The 26,145-nt window shown below is 41.6% G+C and overlaps 2 protein-coding genes across 5 annotated transcripts; one reads left to right on the forward strand and one right to left on the reverse strand.

Moving 5' to 3' along the window:
• Nucleotides 1-241: 241 nt before the first annotated feature.
• Nucleotides 242-4,129, reverse strand: rabac1 (Rab acceptor 1 (prenylated)). Its single transcript, XM_027019439.3, has 6 exons — nt 3,994-4,129; nt 3,375-3,459; nt 2,742-2,951; nt 1,817-1,914; nt 1,532-1,633; nt 242-1,287 (listed from the first exon to the last, which is right to left on the reverse strand). The coding sequence occupies exons 2-6, from the start codon at nt 3,443-3,445 to the stop codon at nt 1,199-1,201; spliced, it is 570 nt and encodes a 189-aa protein (XP_026875240.3). The 5' UTR covers nt 3,446-3,459; nt 3,994-4,129; the 3' UTR covers nt 242-1,198.
• On the forward strand, nt 4,130-20,179 carry dedd1 (death effector domain-containing 1). Of its 4 annotated transcripts, none has more exons than XM_081696705.1 (6): nt 4,130-4,444; nt 5,857-6,362; nt 6,499-6,618; nt 6,726-6,872; nt 18,062-18,449; nt 19,056-20,179. In XM_081696705.1, the coding sequence occupies exons 2-6, from the start codon at nt 5,903-5,905 to the stop codon at nt 19,060-19,062; spliced, it is 1,122 nt and encodes a 373-aa protein (XP_081552831.1). In that variant the 5' UTR covers nt 4,130-4,444; nt 5,857-5,902; the 3' UTR covers nt 19,063-20,179. The 4 variants fall into 4 exon arrangements, with proteins under 4 accessions (XP_081552831.1, XP_081552832.1, XP_035386869.1 ...); XM_081696706.1 differs by having other exon boundaries at nt 4,130-4,441; XM_035530976.2 differs by having other exon boundaries at nt 4,130-4,396.
• The last annotated feature ends 5,966 nt before the right edge of the window (nt 20,180-26,145 follow it).

Here is a 26,145-nt window from a genome sequence, read left to right on the forward strand (position 1 = left end):
TATTCTCCAAGGTCATTACTATAGCAACCAAAAATATATATTAGACTGGCTGCAGAGAGCAGGTCCGTGAGGTCAGGGGAGGGATTGAGAGAGATTGATTGATTACGAATGAACGTAGGACACAAAGGGTCTGGACTGTGCCTATCTCCATCTGTATAGAGGGAATTCAAGGCTCTGTAGCCCTGAGAGCTCCATACCCTCCCTCCCCATTCTGAGCAGCAATGACATCAAACACAGCACAATCTTTTATAGGCTGCGGACTTTATTGCACTTCCTTTTACATTAAAAGAGAAAAGAACAAATGTATTTAAAAAAAGCATTCAATATTGTCAAAATGAAGGACAGAAACAATGGTAATAAATGTATAATAAACACTAATAATGGAGTAATAAATGCACTTTGGTTTGCGATGCAGTAACATGCTTCAGCTAAATCAAGAAGCCGCACAACACGGTAGACTACCAGCACGGAAATACCCTGGAAAAACCCTGATGATAAAGACAGGCTCTCTGGATATCCTTCGCTTCACACAATGCACCCACACTTCTTTTTTTTAACCTTTCTCCCCACCCATATGAATTCACAAAACGTGATCCAGTCTGTCTCTAGTAAGATACGTTACAGTAAGCAATGTTTCCAAAAATGGTCTGAGGAAATAGTTTTAAAGAAATATTGGCCCCCTTTTAGAATTCTTTTTATAGATGGATGCTAATTATTTTTGCTTTCATACATTATGTTAAAGGCTCAGTTTGTCTCATACATTTTGTTTGCGCTTAAAGAGGACAACAGTGCACATTCACTATGTAACAGATGTGGGTGAACACCCACAAGGTACCAGCAAAGGCCAGTGTCTCATCAGGCTGCATTTAAAACAACTAGTATTTCCCCCGTTTGTCAAGCAGATGTCATCATCGTATGAGGATGATGATGATGATGATGATGATGCTAAACTGTGAATGAGGCAGACTGGTCAGGGTATAGGGTACAGGCATGTGCATGTTTGCTTGTGAGAATCTGCCAGATTAACAGTCTGTCCATGTACACCGATCAATATGTGAGAGAGACAATGTTTACACCTTTCAAAAGAACTGGAGAAGAGACCATTCAGAGGACAGTAACAACGTGCGGAACATGAGAGGTGTTTCTTTTATAAATAAGTGGTTAAAAGGCTAAAGGTCAGAGGCCAGAGGTTGAAGGATTAAACAGATTCCATTAATAGTTCCTCCATGTCTGAAGACTCCAGCTCACGGAAGGCAGCGTGGGTGCCAATCACTGCCAGCGTAGCTCCTGGGTGAAACAGGACACAACCAATCAAAAAGCGGAAACAGAGACAGAGGTAAACTCACAGCAATTTCATTTACTTCAGTTCAATGCAACTGAAATCCTAAACTTTGTTTTCCCATAATGCCTATAACTTTTTTTTGTTAGCTCATTTGCAGACAGTACACAGCTAGACCACATTATCCACAGAGCATTGCAGGTGAACCATCCAATATGTTGCAGGAAAATGAGTGAGAGACAGGCCACTTACCCAGTACCCAGAAAACAGCTGCTCCAGCCCCTGCCAACCAGAACACAGGTAAAGCCACTGCACTAGCCAGTCCTAACTGGTGACCCTGGGTCATCTCACGCCCTGTCAAAGAGAAGGCACGGTAACACTGGCTTATTGCAGTTTTGGGCCATATCAGTACTGCAAAGACCAACACTGTGGTAATTAACAAATGACATACTGTGTGCCCCTAACACACACCCCCATGCATCTGCACTCACACACACACACACACACACGCGCGCGCGCGCGCGCACACACACTCACCAAAAATAACCAGCTTGGACTCCATGGACTTCAGGTGGATGATGTAAAAGGCACCAACAAAAACGGCTAACGCGATGAGCAGCATGGGTGAGCTGACACTGCAGGAGACAGACGGAGGCAGTCAGCGTCTACGCCCCTCACTCAAACCGGCAACCCTGGCCACGCGCGTGTAAACAGTCCCACATAGTCTGGGCAGGAGGGAAGTTCTCACAGTCCTGTCCTGAGATGAACACCCGTCTGCTGTGTGTGGTTTTACTGAAGTTGAGCTTCTCTGGCAACATAATGCACTGTTCATGGTGCCCAACAGCTGTAACTGTACTGTTTTCTTGGCAACAATTGAAAAGGACAGAAGCAGATGTAATCAAATCAAAACAAAAATCAAAAATAAATGAACAGACCAACAAAATAAAGAATTCTTAGATTTTTTTAAACAAAAATTGTAAATACCCACCATCAAAAAACCTAAGTGTGAAATTAGTAGTATGACGGCACTAGATCTACAAACTTGATGTACGGTAGCGCCAATATGCCTACGACGCAACTTGAAAACTTTAGCCAATATGGTTACACACTGTTCTGAGAGGTTGTCAGACTTCCTAAGAATACATAACAGTGAGAGTGCGAATGCATGCACAAACATGCATGCGCACGCGCACACGCACACACACAGAGTAATACATCCTGTCACTATTAGTCCTCTGTACAACATGGAAACACAAAGACAAACCAAGGTCGCAAGCTGTGTCCACTCAATGCTGTGATTTTGACAACGGCTCATCCCATCATTTCCCCTCTGATTCTACACCTTTTCAATTGTCTTCTTATAAGGAGGAAGGCCTAGGAGTGGGAGAAACCCTCACAAACCCCAAAAAGAGAAAACCCCCCTAGAAACCCTCTACGTCTAGCTGTGAGGCCTGCGGCTCACATGCAGTAGAGGATGAGTCCCAGGAAGATGAAGGTGTAGTTGCTGTGGTACGTGTCCAGGTTGCGCACCACACGCTGGCACAGCTCGCCGAAGTTCTTTGGCTTGGAGAACTTGCGCTGGTCAACAAAACCGGCCCACGGCCTGATGGACTTACGCCGACGGTCCAGCCAGTCCTTCATCGCGCCCCCAGAGAAACCTTTGGGCAGCATCCTAAGAGCAGGCAGGGAGGAAAAGGAAGTGGATCACCATAATGCATTTACTATTCACATAAATCACTAGGAAAACAAGGAAGCATTAAAGATTATGTTCTTGCTTCATAACACCCAGGAAACTTAATATGTGTTTTTGCTGACGATGTATTAAAATATGTACTTTTTGTCCTCATCTCAGCTCCAATAATTTTTTTTGGTAAAGGTACACTTTTGTCATAGTTGCCCATGTTATTCCTTTACTCTTTACCTGATTGGGGAAGTGCTAGGATTATGATCACTGCACCGAAAGGTCGTAAAACACGATCAACAAGGAGGATTTATGCAGATGAACATAAATGCAGATGAACATAAATGCAGATGGCCTGCGCGGCGCGTGCGTGCGGCCGGGCGGCCGGGCGAGGCTCGAGGCCAGGCTACGTACCTCGTCACTATTCCCGTCGCGGGAAGCTCCTGCGCGTCACTGCTGAAGGGGTCGCTCGCCACGGGCTCCATGTTTACCTAGGAGACTAAACACACACAGAAACGCGTCCGTCCCGTTAAAGCGCAAGGCTAACACGCTGACGCTCAGCAGAGACCCTTTATTACAGTGTCTTTATAAACAGAATAGACAGCATCTGCAGTAAATGTTTGCCGAATAAGTAACAGGCCTGTATTAAATATGTCTTAAACATGAGCGAATAAAAAAATTAGTCACTCAGTTCCCCACCCCTTCAGGACCAAAAAAAAAGAATGTCCTTTTACCAGTTCATCGCTCAAGTTATATTACTAGCTAGTCTCCATAGGTGCATTAATTAGACTACCTAAACAGACACCCGAGCTAGCAATACGTGATCAGTTGATAATATTTTTAAACCCCCAAAAAACCTCACTGTACACTACACTGTACACTGAAGCCGAACTTTTCCATTATTCTCGTTATTATCTAGCTAGCTACAAAATGACATGTTGAAGCAAAAATAAGTAAATTCAGCGGATATTAATAACAATGAAGCATATTAGTGGTAAAACAATAAAACAGCGACTTCCTACAGTAGACGTACCTCTCCGCTGTTTACGTTGCGCTGATGGCTGGCGGATGTGATGTGGCGCTTTTTACGGTTCTTCTACATCGCCTCCAGTGAAATCTCTGTGTCGGTGCGAAATGCCGCCCCTTGGTGGCACAAAACAGCATGGTGATACTGAGAAGGAGAAGAAGATTTGAAGATTACTTTCGTTCCGTAAAAAATGCGCAAATGTTAATTGTTCATAAAAAGGCGAACAACACGCGACATGCCATCTGATTGATATCGACAACGACCGTGTACTCAACCTTCCCAGTATGGCGGCTTTTACTGGTCATGGTGAAATGAGTGCAGAGGTGTAGGACTGGTGCTTCTGTTCCGCCACTCTGTACCTCCACCACCCACTGCTGTAGGAGAGAGCTGTTTCCAGAAACCTTACTTTGTAAGTGGCGAAGATAATGGCTAAATGACGCCTGACATAAAAAATGTAGTGAGTTTATTTGATATTGTTAGCTAACTGTTGAGAGATTTAAAAAACCCAAACACAACAACAACTGAATCTGTTTGGTTGGCGCTGGTGAAGGTGCAGCTTTACTAGTTAGCTGGGTTAGCTTAGCCACCAACCGTCACTTGACGTGACCGATGTGCCCGTTGTTATGCTAACGTTAGCTAGCCAACCAGTGTAGCTAGGTTAACTAACTAGCGTCTTTCACTAACTAAGCAAACGCATTTTACAACGTGTTTAAATGAACTATAAGGATATAGTCATTATCTAGTCAGTCACAGTAGTGTTTTATTTGTCCAAAGCACTCGAAACTGGTAGCGTTAGTTGCAATCCTTTGTTGGATTTGTTAGCTTGCTAGTTCGCTATTCGCTGTAAGGCCAGTGTTGTTGTGACGGTGGTGAACCACAGAAGATTGTGAGGGAACAAGTTCATCCTATTTGTTACAAGGTATTTATGTAGCTACGGACCAGTAGCAGGGTTTACACCTGTTTGTTACTGGAGTCTGAAAAACATGCTCTGGTAACGTATTTGACTCCTCTGTTATGTGAAGCTAACACTAGGGGTTAGCAACATTAGCTACCACGTCGTTACGTGTTTAACGGATTTGTTTCAAACGTGACGTTACGTCACACGTGCGCGTGATGTTGTGATGTAACTATCTTAGCTAACTAGCTTAGCTAGCTAGCTGACCTCTCGCATTTTCGCATTGGCAGCGCGGCAGGGTGTGTTTTGCAGTCCTTTTCTGCTAGTGTTCTTGGACTTGAATGGTATGTATTCTAGTGTTGTGTTGTTTTTTGGAAGCCTTTTAGGTTTCTATTCGCTATTATTATATTTACTCAGCTAAAAGCTAGTAATATCGCCTGGCTGTTTCGAGTACTTAGCTAGCTAGCTAGCTAGCTGTCTTAGCGTTACATAAAGTTTAACTCGTAACATTCATTCCTTGGGGATCCAAAGTTCCCAGATTGTAGATTGGATCTTTCTCTTTGAGTTTACTAATTTAATTGCCACCATAGCAACAGCTGGCAATACAAACAGATATATGTCGTAAATGCAGTGTCCATTAAAATGCCTTACCACTGGAAACGTCAAATCGTTAATTCTGACGATCCTAAGGTGTCTGACAAACCGATCAACAAGCCTTCTCTTGGTTTCTCCAGTATAAAGCTGATTACCACTCTTACAAGTAATACAGTAGACAACTCCCACAGTTATGCATGAGGAGGAATGGATGATGACAATTGTGCCACACACACTATCTATCGATCACACACACACATTTTATATATATATATATATATATATATATATATATATATATAATAGTGCGTGTGTGTGTATAGATATCTCACATTCCACGTTTGTTATTTAAGCTAAAGCATTGCATGTTCCTCTTCCAGAAACGTTTGTACCTGGTAGAAGATTATTTTGAATAGCCAGCTAACCATGGCAACAGTCCGCTGCCCGAGGTACTCTCTGCACTGGGAGGAAACTGATTGCCTGAGTTACTATGACCTGCTGTCTCTTCATGAAGTGTTTGAAATTGTCGGCTCCCAGCTGACAGAGACTGATGTTGAAGTTCTGTCATTTCTTCTTGATGAAACATATCCTGGGAAGCACCCTCTTGATCCAGAGGGATGGACAGAGGACATTTCCCCAGACCCTTCCATGCCCCTGAATCCCCCGTGCCCTCGGCTCTTGGAAGCTTGGCGTTGGGTACGTCCACGGGCCGACCTTTGCCATACTGCCAACCAACACAGACCGAAGAGTGGCGTTGAGATGCTGCTCGAACTGGAGAGGCGAGGCTTTTTAAACGAAGGGAACCTGGAACCTTTGTTACAGCTTCTTAGAATTCTTACACGACATGATCTCTTGCCTTTTGTGTCCAGCAAAAAAAGAAGAACAGGTGAGGACTAGAACAGGTTACCTGACGTACATTTTGACACCACTTATAGTACAGAAAGCTTTACGTGTGATGGGATAATGTTTTTTTTTTTTTTTTAAGGTACAGTTTATGTTTATTATGCCATAATTATTCTTAGTGTCACCTGAGAGAGAATCCATGAACTATACAGATGTGGAAAGCAGAGAACGCATACTCTCTAGTTCACACACAGACCCAACATCTCTGGAAAACACACACACCTCTCAGTTGAGGACAGGTAAGTGGGAATAGTTACTTAAATACGTGCCCTTTCTTTTTCATTTTGGGTGGGTATGAGGCTTGCATGAAATGGTCAAAGTGTGTTGTGCTGCTTCCAACAATCAGGTGTTGGCTCAGACATTACAGCAACTGCCCCCTCCCGAAGAAAACGGGGGAGAGGGTGTGGCCGGACCAGGGGGCGTGGCTGGAGCAGAAGGCCCACGGACACGTCAGAAATTCCGCCTCAGCCTGCACCTAATAAAGTGACCTGCGGTAAGACCACTTTTATATTCTTCGGTCCTCCCCTCTCTGTCTCTCTAACATCACCTGAACCTTTCTGTTGTCTTTCTCTGAACAGGCCCTTCCCAGTATTTTTCTCTTAGTGTCTCTCCTCATCCTCTCATCTCTGCTCAGTTTCTCCTTAGTTCAGATTCAGCCGTTTTATCCCGACTCATTGATGTCCTATAATGTCTCAGCAGGTTTGTAAGTTGATGTTAAACGACCTCTCTTTGATGTAAATGTCATGTTTATGCCATTTACATGCTAACCATTTCACCTTGCAGAATGCTCTGCAGTCTGCATTCATGTTGGTCTTTCTGTGTCAGTCCTCTCTTGCCACTTAACCTAGCAATAAAATTAAAGTACTTCTTTCAATAGTGACAGTACTGTGGAGTCCATTAAGATTGGGACATAATGTACAGAACATACAGGCTCTACATAAAACCGCTGAGTGCAGCATGGGTATTTCTCAGTTGACTCATCATTTTGAAACTGATTACACATTGAGTAGGGGGTGGGGGTTGTTACTATGTTCAGATGATCATTTCATCATCTTTGAAATGTTATTTTAGTCTAAGTGAAAACCACATTCATTAAAGTTGGCTCATTCTATCCATTTTCCTCCCAGTGGAGCTTTCAGCTGCTTGCTTATATCAAATACAATATTTAACAGACTGCTGTTCACCTTTTGAATTTTAGTTTACCACAAACTGTTCTTACACACACCCATTAACTCCTTCATGATGTGCCTTAAAAATCTGGTCTTTTTTTCTTTCTTTTTCTTTATAAAAGTGGGTTTGTTTGTAGCCCAAAGGGCAGTGGTAGCTCGGTGGTTAAGGTACTTGACTTGTAATCGTATGGTTGCTGGTTCAAGCTCCACCACCGCCAAGTTGCCATTGTTGGGCCCCTGAGCAAGGCCCTTAACCCTCAATTGCTCAAGTTCTACTCAGTCATAATTCTAAGTCATTTTGAATAAAAGCGTCAGATAAATGCCATAAATGTAGCCCATCTGTCAGAACTGAAGTGCTGACGTTTTTAATTTTTTCACTTTAGGCTCTAATTCTATATCTGTAGATTTTGAATATTCCAGAATATTTTGAGAGAAAGGCATCATGATTTTAAGTCTTATTTTTTCTCATTCATTCAAGCAAACTGAAAAATACTCTAAATGATTTGTGCTTCTCTGCAGCCATTTTGTGGTGGTGTTCAGCTGTATTATTCAGTGTCTGAATCAGACAGGCATATTGTCCATGTAGCTATGTTCAAAATGGACCTCTGATCACCATTCTTTACATTGTGAAATCAAAAGCATTATGTGGAACACTAAGAAACAAAGTTCATGATTTAGTAAACAAATGTTGTACACTTACTTTACATGAATTTGCTAGTCACACTGAGAAAGTAGTCTCATTCCCTAGCATGTGCATGCAAAATATAATGCTGTCAGTTCACTGTAACTGCTACAGCAGAGGAAATGTAAAAATGCTTAAACACTGTGCTGTTTCAAGATGTTGCTATTGTAGCTTACCATCCTCCTCAAAGAAGTTGTGTGTAAACCTTCAAACCAAATGACACGGTCGATCATGAGTGTTCAGTATCCTTTTGTGTGCGTCATATATGCAGGACCTATTATGATGCGCTGTGGGATTATAAGAGTGCACTGGAAATTCTCTACCATTTTTGGTCACCACTACAAAATGGCAGCCTCTCAAAATAGTGTATTATAATAGTGAACAGGGCATTGTTCTGAACATGGCGTATTGGTTCTGCCTGTGTTTGATTAGGACACTGAAGTGGCTGTTCACTAATTTCAAGATCTTGGAATTGATCCTTACACCTTCAGTAAAAACAAGGTTGTAAATGTATATGTATTATTTCATACAGGTATTGTGAAACATGAGGCAGACGTATGCAGGGCGTAGTGTGCAGGATATGGCTAAAACCTAAATTGTCAGGGTGATTCACCATTGAAAGTATTTTATTGCAAGTTTGGATTAGTCTTGATTGCAAGTTTGGATTAGTCTTGGTCTGGGAAACCAGCCCTACATATAACACCATGACATAGGTAATGATACCTCCAGAATCAATCTTTATATTTGATAGTTGTTTTCGCACAAATATTTATTTAAAACTTGAAGGTAAACTGAGCGATGACCATTAGCCTTTGGGAAAATGTGTCCAGATAGAATCATCACTTGTTGATTTGTGTATACTCTTGAAGCCTTTGGTTGTACTCTAGGTCACATGTCTTTTATCTCCCTAATGGTGACCAAGCATCTAACGTTGTCCAGTGTTGACATTTTGCAAACATAGTTACTGAGTAAGGAGTGCACATAAGTTACCATTATGTGCACTAGTTACCATTGTTCAATCTGCATGTCAAAGCATTAAATAATCACTTAAAAGACCAAAGCTTTGCCAAGAATACAATTTACACAGATGGTTTCGTAAAATGGCAACATATGTCAGTATACAAACCAAATTAAAATTGTCATAATTTCAGTCACCTCCAACTTACCATGCATGTCTGCTCAGGATTATAATGTCAAATCTCATATGGGCCTGTCTAATGTAAGCATAACCAATGTGAATGTGTTAGCCACAGTAGGCTGACTAGAATAGCTAGCAATAACAGATTCTGTTGCACAGTGTCTGATGAGTAAACCACTGAAGATGGTTAATTGTGTTCTGCAAAAGCAAAGCCATGAGGTTCTAAATGTTTCATTCTCTGGATCTTTGTTTGCAGGTTTCTGTTAGTAACATCAGTAGCAGCTCTTACCTGTGACCAAAATTCCTGCTTTAAAGTCAAAAACTGATATTGTGACTTGAGTCTTTCTCAAATTGTGAAGACCACATCCTACAGGGCTCCAGACTAGCTAACTTTTTCCAGAAGTGTTTCATTTTGGATTTTTAAGATGCCATAGTATCATCATCTTTGTTTGGATTATCTACACTGTATGTATTTCATATCATTAAGGCTAGTTAAGGAGAAGTATAGGAAAGCATCACAGTTATTAACAGACATTTCAACAGGGGAAATCTTCACAATTTCCATAAATAATACAACTGCATGTTGCACATATCAAGTAAGTTAGGATGAGTAAATTCAGTCCAATATAGGTAATAAGATTCTGCAGGTTATTTAAAAATAACACAGTTATCTTTGTGTGATTTTTCTTTTTAAAAAACTTTTTTTATGACCATTTTATGTCTTTATTATACTACATATGAAATAGCCTACTCCTATCTTCAGGTTTTGAATGTGTTATTGTGAGCTTGTTGCAGTGTAATAAACTTGCATTCCCTGATACTCACAGCTAGTCTAACCATGTGTGACGAAATGAGAGTGAAGTTATCGAAACCAGATTGGAATTTGATAAAAGTGGATAGTCAAGCTCACTGTGTGACTTGAACAGTCTGCAGCGTCTGCACCATTTGTGTGATAAACATTAGCTAGATATTGACCTCTTCACGGAAGACTCGAGCTGAGAGAATGCTCTGTCACTAGCTCACAGAGTGATATCTAGCTAGCTAAACTAGCGATCATGTCATTAACCAGAGGTAACGTTAACATTTACACAGTTAGTTTTGTATTGTATATTGATTTGTTTTTTACCTAATCATCGTTTTTCGTTTCACCTGCTGGAACACTGATGTCCACTTCAGCTTTTTTTTTTTAAAGGTCAAAGCATCGCTAAAAGTGCTTAAGCAGGTACCACTTCTCCACCACTTAAAAAAGTGACTTGACAGTGTCCTACTTACCATTGCCATAGGAATCAGGGAGAGTGAATTTTGAAGCAGAAATGCACCAACCGTAACTTACTTGCCTTTCATTTACCTGTTGCTTCATATACTTTTATAGACGTAATTTTAATGCATGCAGCATTTTTGTCCCCAAAAAGCTTTAATATTGTCCCATGAACTCTTTTTATCATTCCTGGGAAGGTGGGATGCCGTTAGTCTGGAGCCCAGCTCCTATCTTGGTCTTATATTTGCGTGGAGTGAAAACTATTTGCTGATAGAGAAAGCGATTTCACCTTCAGCTGTGTACTATTGTGGTTTTTAGCTTTACAGAGTACTTATGTTATTGATGTCTTCCATACAATGTCAGAAACCACATAAATTAAGATTATATAACATTGTCCATATGTAATGATTTGGCACGCAGTTTGTACACTATATCTAATGGGATGTACATTTACCGTAAAATACTATTTTAAAAAGTTGTATTGGCCTTCTAACTACTGCAGAATTTGGACCTTTAACCACAAGATCTTAAGCTCTTTAACTGCAATAAGCATTATTAGTGTTCTTTTTGTGCTCAGCTTTTACTTGAATGTCAGTTTTGCTGATGGTTCATTGTGTACTGTTCAAACATCCTTAAAGGGTGATAACTGGGTAATGGAGAAGATACAGCCCTATCATTACAAAATGTGCCCGTGTTTATAGTGGCTGATGTGCCCCAACAGGTTAACAAACTGGCCTTGATTTGAGCCAAGGCATCTACAGGCAAATATGGGCTGCATGATAAAGGTCCACCGAGTTAAACTGCTAAGTAAAGCTTTACCAAACAACTAAAAATGAGTAAATTGCATAGTACGAATGTTCGAAACTGTATGGAAAGTACCAGCGTAGCAAGAAGTTAAGAATCACAGTCCTCTATCTTCCTCTGAGCTTTTTAGGTACGTTTTAATGACAGGATGTGGGGATCCAATTTCACACTACATCCTTTTCCTTAGTTTTCTTTTTGAGTACAGACTTTGGAGTGAAATGTCTTTCAAAATACACTTCTTGGTAACTAACTAGATGTTAGCAACTAGTTAAGCAGGATTAAACGAGTTAAAACATATTGAAACTAACTCAATGGGATCAAATTTAATTATTATGCTATATTATGATTGACAGGAAAATAACTTTGCTCATGAAATTATTTAGGGCTTTTAATTAGTTGGTTTTTTTTTTTTTTTTTTAATATATATTTTGATGTTAGTTGATCAGATTGAGTGAACTGTGGAAAAAAATACCAGTATAGACTGTAAACTTTGGCCAAACTGACTGAAACATCAGAATTGATCACCTGTTGGATTTGTGCACTCAAAGATTGGAATTAAATATATTCAGGCCCTGCATGCTTGATTCTTGCATACATGGTCCATGCAGGTAGCTATAGAGTAGTGCATTACTGTTCATAGCTGAATAAACCATGATGGATTGCCACTGGATGTTTCTTGCTTGTGAACTGTGAACTGGGTTGGGTCAGTAGTCATTGAACATATAAGACTGCAGTGTATTACTTAGTAGGCCTTTAGTTAGTTTACTACCTCAAGATGTTGCTTTCTATTCCATGTTGAATTTTAACCAAATGTCTATACTTTAGATGCTTTTGGTATAGTTTAATTCTTAGGTTTTGCCTTCACCTCCTCACTCTTTTGTGTGTGTGTGTGTGTGTGTGTGTGTGTGTGTGTGTGTGTGTGTGTGTGTACGTGGTTGTGTTTCTGTGTTTTGTTATTGTTGAGGGATTTTTGCCTCCTTTCCATTTCTCTGGTCCTTGTCATGGTTGAACTGGGAGCCCTACAACGGTGAATGACACCCTCATTATGCAAGGTCACATCACACCTTTCCTTTACCGCTCCTGCATTTCCTCTTTCCCTTCCACTCTTCCTAACCCCCTTTTTCTAATACTCAGTAAAATCCTGACATGTTAAATGAAGTGCGGTTGCTTTGGAAATGTGTTGAGTTGCACCGTCCTCTTTCCTCCCTCCTAATGCATCCACATTTAGTGTAGAACAGAGCTCTCCAGTTATCTTTTAACCAAACCTTCTGAAGCCCACTGACCACTGTGAGTGCTCAGGTCTGCTGAAGCACGACGGACATGTACCCGCTAGCTCTGCCTCCGTCACTGGCCCATAACTGACCCTGTGATTCTAAATATCAATGAGCCAAAGGGGAGCATGAATAACATGGATTTTCAGCTTCTTAAAAAGTATGCCAATCAAGGGCTGTCCCATACTGGCACAGTTTACCCAAAAATGTTGTTTGCTACACATTTTGGGTTACTCATGAAATGATGCATATGAAGCTATTTCTTTTCCCCCCCAATATGTTATTGCAGTGTATTGGGTGGCTTTTGTGTTCATTGTTTTGGAAGGATAGCACTTTGTTTTTCTCCCTGCTTTTCTTGGAAATATTGCAGTCTGTTGGTTTGAAATCTCCCTTGATGTTGATGACTTTAAAGTTGTACATTTTTGTCGTAGCTCTCAAACTGGATATTTTGGTTCTATTGGTATGCAAACAAATTCTAAATTTATTTCAGATGGATTTACAGCAATCCATTGAGAATTAATATTCATATCAAGAATTAAACGTTCAGATGGGATTGATGGAAAAATGCTGTTCTGGAGAAACTTACCAAGGCATTATTGCTCATAACAGCAGAAATCAGTGTATATAAGCACTTAAGGCCACCAAAAGATACCTGTCAGGTATTGCATGAAATGGTCAAGAAACCATTTCCTGATCTGATGCCCTAGAGATTGTTTAATGATAGTTTTGAGAACTTTACCCAACAATGTCTTCCTTTTATAAACTAGTGCATGCAGGGTGGAATAATGAAGAACTGCATTGAAAGAGAAACTTTTTATTGCAGTGGTAGTTTTGAATAACAAGCCAGCCATCCTTGTGCCGTACTTCTTGTTAAACAGAGTAGAACAGGCCGACATTAATAATGTAGTTAGCTAAGATGCAAATTAATGTAACTACGTTTCTGCTGTCAGTTTATAGAAAAGTAGCTAATTACACTACAAGCTTACATGGTAAAGGTAGCTTACATTAGGCTGAGGGTCTAATTAGAAGAATATTTAAATAAAGAGTGTGGCTTACCTTGTTGCCATGGAAGACATTGTTAGTTAATGATACTTTGCTACCCAGTGAGTAAAAATACTATAGTTTAACTGCTTGCAAGGAACTTGAATTAAGACACAATGCTACCAATTCATTACTGGCAAATTAATCTAGCTTCATAACCTTAGTCACATTTTCTGCCTGTTTTCTGCCAAATTGGCAAATCAGACTATATATTTCTGGATAGAATGGGCCATTTTTCTTCAAAACAATGCTTAAAAATCAAATTAGCGAAGCACCCTTTTAATTTTACTCTTAAGTTTAATAAAAGTTGCTCTAAGGAATTGAACACACCAAAATACCCTGATCTGAAAGCAGACTTGTGCTTCATATTTCTCATTTCCTATGTAATCCAAACCTTTTTTCCTCCCACAGACAATAGTTCAGGCACACTGGCCTATTATCTAAGAAGTCTTAATGTAGTAATACAGAAATAAATGTTTATCATTTGGAAAAAGCGAGGTTCCTTCTTTAGTATGCATATGTGCTTTACACAATGTCTGATACTTCAGCAGCTTAAACGGCTGTAATGTGTTGGTTAAATTGTTGGTTATAATAACTAGTAACACTTAAAAAAATCTGTGTTTAAGCTACTCTCCTGCTGTGCCATGAATGCCCTGTGAGGTTTGACCTTGTACCCATGAACATGCTGAAAATGCTGTTTGCTTTGTTGACTCCACATTTGATTCCAGCAGGTTGACTCTGGAATGGATAGAGAGAAAGAGAGGGCACGCGCAGCACTACAGAGTGTGTGCGCTGTCCGCTCTGTGCAATCGTACAGAGTCCAGCCAAATGTGTGCTCTCTCACTCGCTCTCTCCTTCATGAGCCCTGGTCCATGTCTAAGGTAAAGAGTTTACCTTCCTCACTCAAGCTACGAGGAGGGGTGCTCAGTGTTAAGATATCAGTGTTCCATTTTAAACGGTCCTCTCCTTCATATGTTGCACCCCAAAAGACATCCCCCCCCTTTTTTTTATTCTGTAGTGAATGTATGGTATAGAATGCTGGAGAAGTTGTTGGCCTCAGAGTTTCACAGAACTGACTCAAAAAAAAGATAATTCATCAGTGTCCTACAAGTGCATGTGTGAAAAAATGCTGTTAAATGTTTCAGTCCAAACTTATTTGGAGATAAACTCCCTCCTGATCTCCTGGTCATTCCAAATGAAACCAAAAACCACCTCTTACTACTTTATTCAAATGTTGTCAAATCCACCTTAGAAGGTAGCTGAACCTTTTATGTTCCGACAGCCATGTTCTGTTTTCACACCCCACCAAGAATGGCTTCTGGCTGTATTGAGAAACCTCAAACCATTTTTTTGTGTGAGCAGTTCTGAGGAAAATGACCCAACAGAGCTCTTACTTAAATGTTGACCTCAATATCTTTTGAAGAAATCACTGGAGAGAATGTTTGTTAAATTTGTTATTTTCACTCGTATGCAGTTGATGTTTTTGAAATTGCCTGCTTTGTGCTTGATCCCAACAAAGGAAGAACCTTTGGAAAACGTTCATCCCAAAACCTGCTTGTCTTTCTCTCTCTTTCTCTCCTTTTGTGTCCACAGTTGAAAAACAGACTGACTCAAGTGTCAGGGACAAAACAAGTTGGCCATCCTCACATACTAAGAGAGGGAGAGAGCGAACTTAAAGAACGAGATTAAATGGCCGATACTGTCTTAGGAGCTGTTGGTCAGCAGCCTCCTGCTCTCATTCTCTCTCCTTCCATCTGGGTTTGTTGCTCATCAGAAAAGAGGGATGGAAATAGTGGCGAAGCTCTTCGCATGGAGCAGCTCCTCATAAAATGGTGCCTAAAGGTTGTGCCTTGGAATAATGAATTTAGCTTTTTGTTTTTGTTTGTTTTTGTAATTAACAATTTTTGTTTTAAATAGACTACCTTTTTTCCCCCCTTCGTGCCTTCATGTAATTGCTGCAATGATGCTGTGTGAATGCTAAATTGGCCTCCTGTCCAGTTCTTTGTAAAGAGTAGACACATAATCCATTATAGAGGAAAACCTCTTTGTCATGTGATTTGTGCTCAATCCACTCTCTTAGACAAAGTGCTGAAATAGAAGCAATGTTCTCTTTATACGAGTGAAGAAAAACACTGTCGTACCTGCATGACGATATATGAGGTAATGGAAAGTGCTATGTGCATGTACACTGTTAATTTAGCCCTTTTGGAGAACCTACCAAAAAAGCCTCTTTTTTGTTTGTTTTTGTTTTGTTTTTGTTTGTTTGTTTGTTTCCACTTTGTTGTGTACAAACCTACATTGGAGTGTAACATGTCTGGAGAAAATACTGAGGGAACCAATATATAAACACAGATTAAAGGTGAAACAATCTGGCTACCCTAACACACTCAGTATTGGAATGGACCGGAGCCAAGATCATGGTTAAAACCCTTGGGCTTGACAACCATGTACTCATTGCATTGTTTACAATCCCTTTCTCTGATTATTAAATAATCGTGTCAGCTGCTTGATTTTGACCCGCAGAATTTTCTGCCTCATTTTCTGCCTCATTTTGGCGATTAATATGTTATACATGTTAAATTTACAAGAAAGACCATATATGCAGGTATAGGTTGGTGATTTAATAATCACGTGTATTAATGGTCCTCATTTCTTGCTTAATTTTCGCCCTAGTTCCAGTAAAATCACTTGAAACATAAATGTTCTTATCCAAATAGCAGGATCTGTTGGTTTGTAGATTTTGAAATACTTCAAATTTGAAATCTTCAGAATCTAAAGAAATATTAGTTTTGTTGAGAAAAATTTCAGAATTCCTGAAACACAAAGGAAAGATAAAGCTTGTTGTCCTTAGTTTTCTCAAGTATGATTTGCGTGTCTGCTCTAACGAATGCACTCAGACGCTTACTCTATTGGTGCTTAACTCTCCCACAGTAATGTTCCTATATTAAAGCCTAGAAATTCAAGCCAGTGGAGGCTGGTCAGCAGCTTTGAGGTTTGAGTTTTGGTTGTGGGAAGGTTGGATTTGTGTTGCAGCAATGTTCTGAAGATCGATGGGTCCACTTCTGCCTCTGACATGAAATGACATGAAAGGAAATGACATCACTGCGAAGCTCTGGTTCAGTATGTATCCACCTCGTATCTTACCGTCTCTGTGCCCTGTGCTGTTGCATGACATCAGTTCCTCCTGTTCTCAGTACCACAGTGTGGTACAGTCAGCCTTTATTATTGCTTACTACCTTTGGCCTCTGAAATAAGAAATGTTCAGTTCAAAGCAAAAGACCAAATCTTCTCATTGCCAGCCCAACTTGGAACAACTGAAATTCTTTGTTTTAGGACTGAGATCATGGTCATATGCCGTGTTTAAACATGAAAATATCCTTCATTACTGAATTTCCCCAAAACAGTACCCTCTGTTGATGGACTTTTCAGCACTTCCTCAAAGCTGAAATACCCATAATGAACCTTGACTCCAAGACACCTCATTTAGCATTCTTTAAGACAGGGCTTAATATGGTTGTACATTTTGCATAATTTAAATCACCAGCATAGAAGCAAGACAATTTTTTTGAAAGTGCTGAAAGTGACGGCATTTGTAATGAAGTTCTTGTGAGCTTGATTAAAATGTGTCCTCCAAAAAGCTACCATGTGGGGTTATATTTGCTCTGTTGAATACACCCATCCATCTGTACAGGCAAAGTGTCACTTGAATATGGGTCAGTTCAATATTCCTGTAATTTGAGTTTGATTCTCAGTCCTCATCAGTCTGTTGCTATTGAGCTTGGAATGCTTGGTGCCCCCTGCTGCTCATAGCAAGAACTACCCTGAGCAGACAAACAAAAACATGACAACGCCAGGCCATTTATGTTGTACTAAGCCCTGTCCCTTGTGCACTCTGAAACACCCTCTATTATTCTGAAAGAACATCCTAGACCTCCATAAGATTAAATGACCTAGTAGCAGAAGAAGTGTTTGTTGATGTACTCAGTCAGTTTGCTAAATAAAGGTTTCTCTCTTTATTTCTCCACCTTTTACCCCTTTTTTCAACTCCACTTTGCTTTTGTGACCCTTACGTTCTCATGCCTCTCCTTTACACACCACTGTTTTTCAACCGATCACATTCTTTCATTTATCCTATTATCTGCTTCCCCACTTGCTTTTCCTCTACCCCTGCCCTCTTTCACATCCTGCTTGTCCCATCACCCTGCATCTGAATCTCTCCATCTTCCACCTCTTTTCCTTCCATGTATCTCCCCCTTTTTCTCCCATCCTCCTGCCCCAACCCACCCCCACCCCCCACCCCCTCCGTTTCTCCATCATAGACATCCGGCTGCGTGTGCGGGCGGAGTACTCCGAGCATGAGTCGGCCCTGCGTGGGCGTGTCTCCTCGGACAAGCAGCAGCTGCTTGAGCGCCAGTTTGAGCTGTTCAGCCGGGCCAGCCTGCTGCTGCGCGCCCGGGACCTTGGCTCCATCGTCTGCGACATCAAGTTCTCCGAGCTGGCCAACCTGGATGCCTTCTGGGCCGATTACCTGAGCGGGGCGCTCCTTGAGGCGCTCAAGGGCGTCTTCATCACGGACTCGTTGAAGAGGGCAGCAGGGCAGGAAGGTGTGCGGCTGCTGGTCAGCGTGGACCAGGACGACTATGAGGAGGGCCGGAGACTTCTGCTCAGCCAGCAGGAAGCTGGCAACGTGAGTGGCAGTACGTGGAGGTGGGTTACCGTTCTTCTCTTGACTCAGAGGTGCCTTTACCTGAACTCTTATAAGGTCACAAGTCAGTGATTTGTTCCATACATGATGCAAAGCCACTAATCTTATGTGAGTTGGGGTTTTAGTACACAAACCTCCTTCACCAAGCATTTGTATTTGTATTGATGCTAATTCATAGCAATGTGAGTATTGCATAATGAGTAGTGCCTTGGTTCATGGAGAGATTTTATTATATATGTGTTTAATGAACTTGAATGCAGTTAATGAGCTTAACTTTGAGAAACTTAAGACTTGCGTTGAAAATGATCCGAGGACAGTGAAAATAATGTTGTGCCACAGGGGGGCAGCAGAAAACATCAGCTTTTTTTTGAGTTGGGGGGTTTGTCATTGTGGGGCCACTTTGCCAAACTTAAACCTATACATGAAATACAGCAATCATAATTTAGTTCAAGGCTACTTTCAGTCTTTGTCTAAGAAAAAAGTGGCACTTGTGGAATTGATTATTCAAAGTTTAAAATCTAATCTTAATTGGCCAGAGAACTGTTCATTAGAAGACAAGCTGCCTCTGTGTGTGCTAATTTCATTCTCTTTATATATCCTCTCACCAGTTCCTGAGAAAAGTCATGGATGCCAAGATGAAGAAAATCTTCCCCCGAGTTATTGTACAGGCAATAAAAAAGGAGGGGCTGTGAAGAGACGCGATAGAGCATTTTGGATTGATGTATGACTGAAATGAAAACAGACACTTTCCCAGCAGAGGTTGCTAGCTGAAGGAACCACGTAGTTTGCAATTATTTGCGGAGCCATGTAGTCTCTGTTCCTGATACCAGTCAGAACAAGTGCACACATGGCCACCCCACACAAACTTTCACCTGTGTAAGCTTGTTACAGCTTCCTGTGGCACCAGTCATTTCTGCATTACAGTATAATAACTGCCCTTCTGTTTATGTTGAGTCTGTATTTGACTTTTATGTTAATGAGTTTAAGGATGGGTGAACATTGTCCTTGATGTAAGTTTGCTGTAGATCAATAGATGATGGACAGCTAAGATGAGTAAGAAACGTGGCATGTGTCCTTAAGAACCATCGGTCATTCCTAAAATGTCCAATGGACCCCATATTCACCCCTAAAGCTATTCAATCTGCCGCCATTATTACCAAAACATACCCAAATATGCCGACACAAGCGTGCGGTCTGTTTTCTACGAGCGGGAGAATACATTTGAGCTTTCGCGTAAAACCGAATTAGTCTAGGAGGTGCGTTATCTCATGTGTTAGATAATGAAGGGCCCCGTGTAGCGTAACGTATGCCTGCCATACACCAGCGTTACGAAGCCCCAATCCACCATGACTCGGCGGCCTGATGAGGGACGAGCGACGGTCCACGAGTCCATAAGAACCGAGAAAACGCTGAAAGAGCAAAAGAGAAGAGCGGAGGTCCTCTAGACCTGACGGCAACCACACTGGGCCATTATAGGATTTTTTATTATATATGGGTGAATACATACTTATTGTCTTTATATATTGTTTGAAGAAATTCCAAAAAAAAAAAAAAAAAAAAGTTCAATGGTAGATAGCCATTCTCTGTAGGAATGGATGTAGGCATCAGTTAATTCAAAAGGCAAATAAAGTGTGGGGGAAAAATGTTTCGTCTTTTTCCGGTTTTTGTTTAACGTCTTAATTTAAATAACGCATGTACCGGCATTTACTGAATAAAGATGCTACCGAACGTGGTTGTTGCCGCCGTATTGTTCTTATCTCACTTATTAGTGTTTTTAGGCTGTGTTGGTTGCTTCGTGCTTCAATAACAGCACCATCACTTTCGAAAACATTTTGATTGTGGATTGTTTTAAAATCCGGAAGCAAGGGCCTTTTAAAATGCGCGACCAAGCTAACGTTAGCCATAATTAACGAGGGGACAAATGATTTAACTAAACAAAAATACGTATAAAACAAACATGGTTGGTCTGCTGTTTGAATACGTGGAAATTGGTAAGCGCGATCCAGCAATATTTTTATTCAATTAACACGTTCATTGCATTCGGTCTGTGCTCTTTTAATAGTGGATTTAGATCACTGTGGATGTCATAAACCCACGTCTTCAGATGGATAACAGTCATGGGGACAACACTCCTCACCTGCTTATGATCCCATTCAACTATCTAGGATGGTAACAGTGTGATGGACTGCCTGACTGCCAAAGGGCCCCCAGGACTGCACAGGCTTCCATTCCACCAGTGGAACTCCACAGAAAAGGCCAGTTTGTCAGGCCAGCTAGGCCAGCTATACCAGCACAGACCCCTGTACAGAAATTCAAGGATACTTTGATTACTCTCTTCTTCAGTAGAACTTCATTACTGAGGACGGTGAGACTCTCACGGCCTCTCTGTGGGACCAGTGGGAGTTGGAGGCTGACTGCCTTTGGCCTGGACCATCTGTCTGGGACACTGGCTTCAGAGAATCAGGGTGTTGTGCTGCTGAGCACTGGGTGCAGCTGCACAGCACTGTATTGCTCACGCATCACCAAGAGTACAGGAGTCCCAGCACCGTGTCCCTCCTCCTCTTCCTGTCAAGGCATCCCCATCCCTGTCAGCCGTATTGAGCGCCATCGTTACTCAACTGGAACGACGTACCCCTCTGGCTTTCTGTGGCCAGCCTGTCCCGCTATGACAGGATGAACAGGACAAGGACAGCAGAGAGGTAGAGTTCAGCTGCTGCTGTTGCCTTCTCACCTGCTCGATGGACACAGCGGAAGGGGGGGGGGGGGGGTGGTCAGGTTTCGTATCGATTTCTAGCACAATATATCCATTGTTGATTTCTTAGATTTGGTAAACCTAGATGACCTTGTGTGGACCTGCTTCTGCTAAAACAGTGGTGCTGGTCAGTGAGATCAATCACTGTGTTCTCATGAATTATAAGGATGATTAAAAACAAAATCCTTAAAATAGTAAAAATGACAATTGTTATATATAAAAATAAAAAGGATGCATTACAATAAAAAAATAATTGAAAACAATACATTAACCTTTTCTGAAGGTCTAGGTTGGAGGTGAGTGCAAGAACCAGTGTAGTTTTGTTCTATGTGCCCTAGTATTTGTTAAAGGTGCTCAACAAAACAATCAGCAGGCTTTCTCTTCACTTCTCCAGTGTACAGCTGATTATATCTCTTACAGAAGATCCAATAGACAATCCCTGCAGTAGTGCCCAAGGAGGAGTTGGTGATGACGAATGACCCTTTAGTAGTGGTTACCTTATTGGTTGTAACAACAAATTTACATGTAACGCCTAAAGCAGATGCAGGCAGTAATAGTGTAGTTATTCTGATTGATCATGTATCTCACTTTTCACAAGCACATCTTAAATATTTTTGTCTCATCCGTAAGAGATTTTTGGAGGCTCCAAAAGCTAAGTTCAGTAAAGATAATGCACCACAAACACCAGGCTCTCCAAAATTGTCAGTGCAGATGTTTAGTTCAGACAGAGAGAAGTCCTGTGGAGAGACAGCTTTCTCATCCTGTGGAATATGGCTGTGGGCCCACATTAGAGTCACTGTCATGTATTTAGTTATCATTTCCAGTGGCTAGGCATTTTAATGCTAACAGACATTGTGTTAATGACTTTTTGCATTGATAGTTGTTGTTACAGCAGCTATGCAGTTGGGAACATAAGGCTAAAGAACTAATCTACACTTTCTGAACTTTAGAGCCCCATGGAGTTAATGTTAAGAATTAAACCTCTACTGACTTGAAAATAATCAGGTTTCGCCTCCTAGAACTTTGAAAGTACTTTGTGGCTTGGTAGGGAACTCAGATTAAAATATATGTGCTATTTATTAAAATTAGGAATTGCATGCATGCAGAGTCTATACTAGACTCAGATGTGAAACTTCCCTTGGAAACCTTCCTCACTGCCCTCTCTCTCTCTCTCTCTCTCTCTCTCTCTCTCTCTCTCTCTCTCTCTCTCTCTCCTTGCTTTAGAAGGCATTATTTATTGCAGTGTGCACAGGCAAAATTAAGATGCTGTAATGAGAATAAAAGCAAACGCGTCTGTTAGGTAGAGTTGGCCTAACTCAAACGCGTTTCTTAGGTAGACTTGGCCTAACTCAAATAAAACGAGGCACCCTTACAAAACGATTCACATCTTTAATTCCATTAAACTGGCTAAGTAATCACACTACTTCAAGTGACACGTTTAAAGACAACTTTAGTTTAGTACTAGCTACACCTGTTGTCGTCCTAAATGATAATGGCAGAGTTTTAGAGTCATTCCGAGTTACAACCTTGGTAGTGAAGCCAGTGTTGCCAGAGTGACTAAATAATTAAATTCAGTGTTTACCCACAAAACGTATTTTGTAAAATGTACCGTTGAAATGCAAGACGATGAACTGGTTATATTTACCTTTTTTTTCTTCTTCTGGGGTAATGAGGGGCTCGTCGGCCAATGACGTCATCGGAGCCCTGTCCGCGGTGCTGAAGGTAGTGCCGCGTGCTGGCTGGCACCAGCTCGCGATGGTGCTGAAAGGACCGCGCACACGCCACTTTTGCCACTAGTCAAATCGAGATGTATTTTGAGCGATCTTTCCTGTTAAAGTTTTGAAAACGCGTTCTCCTCCCCTCCCCCACAATATAAGCTTCCACAAGCATAACTCAGCTTCGGGATTACTTTTTTTGTTTTCTTGATAAATTGGTGAATGGGTTGGCGGCTGCATTACTAGTATTTCCTTGAAATTATTTATAGTCACTTCGTCTTTTGTCGTCTTTCTCCTACTTGCTGCCTCGTTGGCTTACTCGGACATTCCCATTTCGTCCAGTCAGGAGCAACCGATACGTCGCCATGGAAACCGCCGAGAGTCACGTGGGGGGCGTAAAGGGGTGTTGGGGGATGATGGGAGGCGCACGTCGGTGTTTGCGCGTGATCACCCCTCCCCTCCCTCATTTCGTCTGACCCCGTCACCTTTCACCTCCAATTCAAATTCTGCCTCCTCACCCGAGTCCTTCTCTTTTCCCCTCTGTCCCTACACTGGCCCCCCGCACACACCTCTGTGCCCCCCGCCCCCACCTCTCCCAGATCCACACGCTTCGCTCCCTCTGTCCTGTGTCCAGCCAGACTGCGCGTATAGCGGAGATCGCGGGCGTTCATCGATGGACATGCTGGTAATGTTTTCTGAAAAACAAAGCCATAAAGAAACCTTTATCAAACTAAACATTGCATATTAATAACTTTTCTTTCTATCGTCAATAATTTTGGTCCTCCCCGACCCGCCGCTTTCCTCCTTCTTCTTCTTCTTCTTCTTCTTCTTCTTCTTCTTCTTCTTCTTCTTCTTCTTCTTCTTCTTCTTCTTCTTCTTCTTCATCCTTCCTCTTCATCCTTCCTGACCCTGAGATGTTCCTGTTTTCTGTTGTTTCTGACTGTTATATAAATTCACATTTATTTCCTTAAAACGCTTACCAATTCTGACTTGGAATGCATCCCGCACAAAGGAGAAAGACGAGTGGGAAAGCGCGAGCGCAGGCTCCTATTACCTCTAATGATTCCTTGCGCGCGCCAGAGTTTTCTTTTTTTATTGATTAGTCAGAAACTAATTCTCTGAGCAACCCTGGTGTCTCCCTCGCTCTCGCCTTACACCCCCTCCCCACCCTTCCCATGTCGCTCTGCATGTGTCTGCGAATCGGTGCGTGTACGAATTCGCGCGTGCTCTTTTCTGCATCCAGTAATAGGTGCGCATCATCGCGGGAATATTTAAGATGAAACGTGACCGTCTATTATGCCTACATTACGCATGCACGCGGAGGTTTGCAGTGTAGCCTCCGCGCTTTGTGGAAGGTTTTTCTCGATTCCCTCGACATCCAGCGAGCACCAGACTGGAAAGAGATGCTGTTGTAGCCATTGTCGTGTTCTTTGCTTTTGTTGTAGCTTTGATATTTCACCGGCGCGCGTGTGCTCAAGCAAGATTTCTTGCAGTAAAGCAGTCTGACTGCATTTCCTTTAAGACCGAAGCAGTCCTCCTAATGTGGTCGTGCATGCCCGTTGGAAATTCCACATACTACCAGAGGGCTTTGTCGATTCAGTGTTTGAGTCTTGACGGATTGTACCTATAAACCTGCTTTGGATGTGATGAATATAGTGTTTATGCTGCTGACAGAGAGCAGTCAAGAGTTTTTCATCCCAAGGTTGTCTGTTTAGGCCTACATGTTTTACACGTTTTAATTTTATACCTTTCCGTCAGTGCCTGTCAAAGCTTTTGTTGTCAATTTGTGACTTTGGTGATGAAAACAGCACGTGCTGAATTCTCCTTCTCGGTCATTAGCGATGCGCTGCGCTCTGCTCGCTGTAGGAATGGGAACATGCATTAGTCCTCCCGGCAGGTATTTAATCAATATGGTCGATATGTGTTTGGCGGCGTGGGCTCAATAACAACGCTAAAATAACACCGTCGTGCGGCCTCCACGGCACGGAGAACCGGCACCGCCGAAGGGAAATCGATAAGCAAACGGAGTTAATTATCAAAAAATCAATTAAAAGGAGGAGGTTTGCGCTATAAAAGAGCGAGCTCGGCTCGCGTACGGACAGAGTCAGGGAACGGTCGGCTGGAGCTCCCGTAGTTCCAGGCTTTTCGGTGCTCCTTAGTGTTCTCTCCGCTCTGGTCAAAGGGGAAGAGACTAAGACGGCCAAATGCTTCATTTTCTTGGGGTGTGATTAGATCACGGTTCCGTGGTACTGTCTGTTGGAAGGTGGTCATATCCTAGGCATCTTAGCTAATTACATCATATCTTTAGATGTGTCCGGCTGATGTCTGTTATTTTAGGTTAGTGTGTGGACCAGAGGTTTCATGGTGTGGATATATTAGAAATAGTAGGCCCATAGCGTGTGGCTTATCGTTCCAAGGTGAGCAAGCTAAACGCATCGTAGCCTATGAAAGACGATCATATTTTTATTGGAATAGACATCTGTCTCTGCGACTCTGTACGTGTGTTCCCTCGCGCGCGCGCGCGCGCGTGGACTGGCTTTGCTCTCTTGTATTTAAAATAATCTGCAGGGTTGTAGGGCCTGCAAATATCTGAACAGCCCGTACGCATTAAGATATTGTTATGTTCCCTCACGTTTTATTGATGATATACTGACGCTTGTGACAGATATGCCTGCTAGAAAATACAAGATTAGTCTTGTAATTTTTAGGAAAATGAACTTACAGCTTTGAGACATCCGGATAGTTACTTAGATATAAAGTTACTTGGTCGTTCTGCGAGAACTGCAGAAAGAAGATAAATACTTGCATAGAAATGTCGAACAATCGCCTAAGGAATTTTTTTTAATGAAAAAGTAATATAGTCACGCCACTTGTAATTCACGCCAGCGCGTATGAAAGAATTACAGTGCCAAATGTCACTCTTCACAGAAACGTAGAAATATAAGCAATAATTATGTAATTATCACGTTTGACAGTGGAGACTATAGACTGTGTTAATTCGCATTACTCCCAATTACAGTCATTAGAATTTGTCAGGGTTTTTATTTTTGTAAAACAAAATTAAAGGCATTTTGGAATTAATAGAACTGACAAAACAATAACTTGAAAATCAGTCATTTAAGCGAGCCTACGCGATAATTGTGCTATGACGGTATATATTCTGTTGTTCATGAAATGTGTGAGAATTTACTTAATATTCCTGAAAATGAGAAAATATATTTGTGCGAGTAT

The sequence above is a fragment of the Electrophorus electricus genome, chromosome 14, assembly GCF_041902795.1.
Source record: "Electrophorus electricus isolate QZ-2024a chromosome 14, ASM4190279v1, whole genome shotgun sequence".
Taxonomy (NCBI): domain Eukaryota; kingdom Metazoa; phylum Chordata; class Actinopteri; order Gymnotiformes; family Gymnotidae; genus Electrophorus; species Electrophorus electricus.

What these genes read in the sequence shown, in the direction of transcription:
- rabac1 (XM_027019439.3), bottom strand. Translation starts at nt 3,445, where the DNA reads ATGGAGCCCGTGGCGAGCGACCCCTTCAGCAGTGACGCGCAGGAGCTT. An exon ending in GCGACGGGAATAGTGACGAG is followed by an intron (nt 2,952 to 3,374) that starts GTACGTAGCCTG and finishes GCCTGCTCTTAG; the next exon opens with GATGCTGCCCAAAGGTTTCT. An exon ending in GTCCAAGCTGGTTATTTTTG is followed by an intron (nt 1,634 to 1,816) that starts GTGAGTGTGTGT and finishes TCTCTTTGACAG; the next exon opens with GGCGTGAGATGACCCAGGGT.
- dedd1 (XM_081696705.1), top strand. Translation starts at nt 5,903, where the DNA reads ATGGCAACAGTCCGCTGCCCGAGGTACTCTCTGCACTGGGAGGAAACT. An exon ending in CAGCAAAAAAAGAAGAACAG is followed by an intron (nt 6,363 to 6,498) that starts GTGAGGACTAGA and finishes AATTATTCTTAG; the next exon opens with TGTCACCTGAGAGAGAATCC. An exon ending in ACCTAATAAAGTGACCTGCG is followed by an intron (nt 6,873 to 18,061) that starts GTAAGACCACTT and finishes TCTCCATCATAG; the next exon opens with ACATCCGGCTGCGTGTGCGG.